Below are 5,041 nucleotides of genomic sequence, written 5' to 3' on the forward strand. Positions count from 1 at the left end.
AATTAATTTGGTGCATTTAAGGTCATTTATTTTTTATAATGGTATCCCATAAAGGAATTTAATTGTTGAATTTTGAAGCATTGTATGAGCTATACAACAATGTAATAAATTCCATGAAACCATATGATAAAATGTTTATGCACCTCTTCAAATGGTGTGTCCCTTTGTAATCTACATATCAAGTGTTGGCGATAGAAAGAACAACCATCATTGATGTTATACTAGAGAATTATAGTCTTGTTGATAGTCATATATTCCCCCCACTTTTGCATACCAATGATATGTACACATGCATGATAGTACATATGTAGTGGTCATAAAATAAAGTATTATTTAAATAAATTTTTATTTAGACATAGTTTCTATTCTAATGACATTACTCCCATTATCAAATATAATAAAAAATCTTGAATGTATCACTAGATTGATTTACATTAAAAAAATAGTGTTCCATAGTATTTTCCCTATTTGTCCTTGTCCATCTCCCTATGATTAATGGATAAAATTTTCTTGATCATGTTATTTTATTAGTTTTTGTTTTCCTCTTAAAAGTATTCAAGATGACAAATTAAGTTCTTTGAACTAGTTTGTGCATGCGTGAGGATATATTATTTTTTTGGTAAAATATATGTCTAGTGTGAAATAAGTGCCACAATATGTTTTAGTATATGACATGTTGTGAAAAGAGGATAAGTTAGGTGGTTTAGAGACACAAATGAGAAAGACATCATAAAAATTAAGAGAATTATGAAGTTGTGGGTGAGATATGACGGATTTTAGGATATTGGAAAAATATAGGAGACAAAAGGAGGCTTAAGATGTGAGGAGAAGAATGGAATTATTATGGAGGAATATAGTCATGACTTAAAGTGATAAAAAAACAAGGTAAACGAGGAGAGATTAAAAGGAATATCAATAGGTATGAAAAAGCAATCATTCTATGAGAATAGTAAAGTGAGAAACAAACTTTTTATTTTTGAAATTTATATATTGATATGGTTGCCATATATTGTCATTTCAAATGGCATGAATCATGTCCCACCTTTACATATCAGTGATACTATGTGCATGAAATATAATGCATCTATGAGATTATGGTTTGACAAGAAGAGGACCACTTATGTATAATTTTGATTCAAAAAAATTATCCTAACAAAATATCCACCTCTTTAGAGAAAAAAGACCATCACTGTCTTGCAATTGATACAACTAAATAAAACTCATTTCAAAATGACTCTTGTTAAAGCCTATCATTCTACTTTAGAAAATAAAAGTTATACTCAGCAACATATGTCTATCCACATACCCGCTACACATTCAAACATAATTACTAATGTACATAGTTATCATAGAAATACAAGCATACTCGCAATCTATCATTCTTGTTCAAAGTTTTGAGTTCAAAATAAAAATGTTGAAAAAAATAATCTTATTATTTATCTTCACAAAAATAATAATTGATGAATGTTAATATGATTGGAATTCAATTTATACTAAATGATATATTGATTCAGCTATTAGTGTTTCCAAAAGTTGTTGTACAATTAGTTGAACACAATTGATAAGAATGATAGTATGTTCCCTCATTTGCCATCTACCAAAGTTCAAATCTCTAGAAACTTAAATAAATTAGATTTGACCATTAAATGATTTTGAAAATAAGATTTCTCATATAATTGCACAACCAAAAAAAAATCTACCCTTATCATATTGTAATCCAATTATTAAAAAGCATAAATGTACCATATCTAATCGTCTCCATTAAAACAAAAATTGACATGATGCCATATAATTTGAATAACGTGGTTTTGACACTTACGAGCCAAATAGATTTGTTTTGTTTTGTTTATCGTGAACCACATATCTCCAATGAAATCGCACAATGGATCATTGATTTATTGGAGATAAATAACTCATCCAGGCACAATGCATCATTGATTTATCGGGGATAAATAATTAATATTGTGCAACTGCTGTACCGGTTGCTATGTGGGTATAAGGTACTGAATATAAACGAGAGTCCTAAATTCTGCAAAATAATCCAATACTCTTAAACTTGCATATGTGCTGAAAAAGTCAAATATTTAGCTTGAGTTTTTCAGAAGTCCAAATATAGGTGAACCATGGCTTTTGATGAAGCGGAATTGGCACTAGACGGATCTGTGAATTTAAGGGGAAAACCTGTTCTAAGAGAAAATGCTGGAGGGTGGAAAGCTTGCTCTCTTATCTATTTGTCCCTTTTTCCTCTTTTCCAAAGATTGTAGTTTTGATTTTGCATACAGGCTACGAATTTGTTGAAATAATGTCTTTTGCGGGCATATGGGCAAAATTAGTGGCGTATCTCACCACAAAGCTGAATGAGGGCACCGTTTCATCCGCTAGGAATGTCAGCAATTGAGGTGGCACTACGTGGATGACTCCCTTACCTGGGGCATACATTGGCGATACACACTTGGGCCGCTTCTGGACATTCATGATATTTTCTTGTGTATATATTCTGGTAACTACTATTACCTCTTCCTTAAACAACTGGTTATAAAACAATGCATTGAGTTTTTCTGAAAGTGCATATTAGATTGATTTTGGCGCAGGGAATGGGGACTATGACTTTGGCAGTTACTTTGAAGTCTCTGAGACCACCAGAATGCCAATCCAATGAAGTCTGCCAAAAGGCATCGTCTCTGCAGATTGGGATTTTCTGCTTTGCTTTATATCTTCTTGCTTTGGCTACTGGAGGAACAAAACCATGCATCACCACTTTCGGTGCAGATCAGTTTGATGATTTTCATACCAAGGAAAAGTTGCAGAAGAACAGTTTTTTCAATTGGTGGATTTTTGTTGTCTTCTGTGGAAGTCTGTTGGGTCAGACACTGATTGTGTATGTTCAAGACAACATTAGCTGGGGACTGGCCAGTGGAATCATAATGGCAGCCCTAATCATATCCTATTTTCTGTTCATTATTGGAATTCCACTGTATAGACATAAACTTCCGGCAGGTAGCCTGCTGAAGAGAATGGCCAAAGTAATTGGTAGGGTTATTAAGAATTGGAAAGTGCGGGTCCCTACAGATGCATGTTGTCTTTATGAGGTGGATTCAAAGGAGTACCGTAGTCAGGGTCGATACCCAATTACTCATACCAAACCTCTGAGGTTAGAATGTAATCCTACCATACTTTCCAAGAGTTTATCTTCTAGGAATTTTATGCAAACAGTAATTCAGCATTGAAAATTGAATTTGATTTAATGGTTTTATCTGCATGATTTAATTGTAAATGAAAGATTTATGGACAAAGCATCACTAGGAAATACCCCTGGCTCAAATCCCTGCACTGTGACAGATGTGGAGGAGACAAAGCTCGTGATAAGAATCCTTCCAATATGGCTGACGCTCATTCTCCCTTGTTCTTTATTAATTCAATGCAGCACACTCTTCATAAAGCAGGGCATGACTCTGGATAGGCATTTGGGTCCTAAGTTTGAAATTCCTGCAGCTAGCATTGGTTTTCTTCTTCAAGTATCCATGCTACTCGTCCTTCTCATCTATAATCGCTTCTTAGTCCCAGTGTTCCGAAGATTAACCGGAAATCCACGAGGCATAACTATATTACAGAGAATAGGGGTCGGTATGGTACTCTATACTATTGCCATGGTAGCGGCTATGCTAACAGAAATCAAAAGGTTGGGTGTTATTAAAAGCCATGGTCTTGCAGATAATGCGAATGCAACTTTGCCTCGGAGCATCTTCATACTGCTTCCGCAGTTTTGTATAATAGGTGTGGCAGAAGGGTTTCTAGAAGTAGCAAAACTGGAGTTCTTTTATGACCAAGCGCCTGACAGCATGCAAGGTTTTGGAAATTCATTGCACGCAGCCACGCTGGGAGTTGGTGCCTTTCTCAACAGTGTTATTCTCAATGCTGTAAACAACATTACAGGGCGAGAGGGCCATCAAAGCTGGATATTAGATAATTTGAATGCCTCACGTTTGCATTACTATTACGCCTTGTTAGCTATTCTCAATACCCTCAATTACATTTTCTTCTTGACTGTGTCTTGCTTCTACACATACAAAAGAGAAACAAGCCAAGCTTTGGGTAAAGAATCGACCAAAGCAATATAAGTAATTAGTATTAACACCCAGAAAGCTGAAGGAATTCAGCATGGCATTCAATGAGACCAGCTCCAAACTGTTGGAAACTGTTTAGGACATTTGGCATGAGGCTAAAAATAGCTTTTCAATAGAATTTGTATTGAATAGTTAATTAGAGTTTTAGATGAATATGCATGTGATCTTTTCTATTTTTAGTTCTCTTTGGATTTGTCCATTTCTTCCACTTTGATTTAGGACAATTGGCATGAGGCTAAAATTAGCTTTTCAATAGAGTTTGTATGGAATAGTTAATTAGAGTTTTTTTTAGTTCTCTTTGGATTTGTCCATGAGACTATTATAATGAATTATTTGTAATCAGTTGAATCAATATAAAATCCTTTGTGTTTATTGCTACAACTATTTTTAACAATTTTCTGTGTATTCTTAATTTTCTTCCTTTGGTATTAGAGATGAAGACCCAGCCATAGCTGATGACAAAGAGGTTTTGTGAAAGAGTTTGTAAGATTGTGTGATCTGAAAGAAGGAAGAACTGACGAAACAGTTCGAGGAAGCCGCAGCTGTCAATGATAGATAGCTGACTGTTTGGTGTCGGCATAAAAGGTAGATCAGTTTTTAATCATTTGCATGTGCGGGTAAAGCTGCCAAGGAAGAGATCGTGTTTTACTAAATTCCCCCAAAAAGCAACCTGTGAAAGACTCAGGAAATGGAAACTGCATCAATAAATCTCGGTGTGCAGCCAGTCTTAAATCATACGCATTCATAGGCATTGTAATGAATTTCAGTTTAACATTTTAAAGTTTAGAAGTCAAAACTTAGTATGTGTGATTTAAATCTTATTAGAATAATTGTAAGAACCCATACTAATAAAATGATAAAATACACAAATTCTACATAATTAATCTTTAATTCATATGACTTTTTCAAAACAGATT

The 5,041-nt window shown here is 34.2% G+C and overlaps 1 protein-coding gene across 3 annotated transcripts; it reads left to right on the forward strand.

Annotated features, from left to right (window-relative positions):
• Positions 1 to 1,957: 1,957 nt before the first annotated feature.
• On the forward strand, positions 1,958 to 4,169 carry LOC131046065 (protein NRT1/ PTR FAMILY 5.2). Of its 3 annotated transcripts, none has more exons than XM_059209176.1 (2): positions 1,958 to 2,500; positions 2,592 to 4,169. In XM_059209176.1, the coding sequence occupies exon 2, from the start codon at positions 3,285 to 3,287 to the stop codon at positions 4,116 to 4,118; it is 834 nt and encodes a 277-aa protein (XP_059065159.1). In that variant the 5' UTR covers positions 1,958 to 2,500; positions 2,592 to 3,284; the 3' UTR covers positions 4,119 to 4,169. The 3 variants fall into 2 exon arrangements, with proteins under 3 accessions (XP_057835706.2, XP_059065159.1, XP_057835707.2); XM_057979723.2 differs by having other exon boundaries at positions 2,576 to 4,169.
• The last annotated feature ends 872 nt before the right edge of the window (positions 4,170 to 5,041 follow it).

Source organism: Cryptomeria japonica, chromosome 7, assembly GCF_030272615.1.
Source record: "Cryptomeria japonica chromosome 7, Sugi_1.0, whole genome shotgun sequence".
Classification (NCBI taxonomy): domain Eukaryota; kingdom Viridiplantae; phylum Streptophyta; class Pinopsida; order Cupressales; family Cupressaceae; genus Cryptomeria; species Cryptomeria japonica.

Coding starts and splice junctions, on each gene's coding strand:
- LOC131046065 (XM_057979723.2), top strand. CDS start 3,285: ATGGACAAAGCATCACTAGGAAATACCCCTGGCTCAAATCCCTGCACT.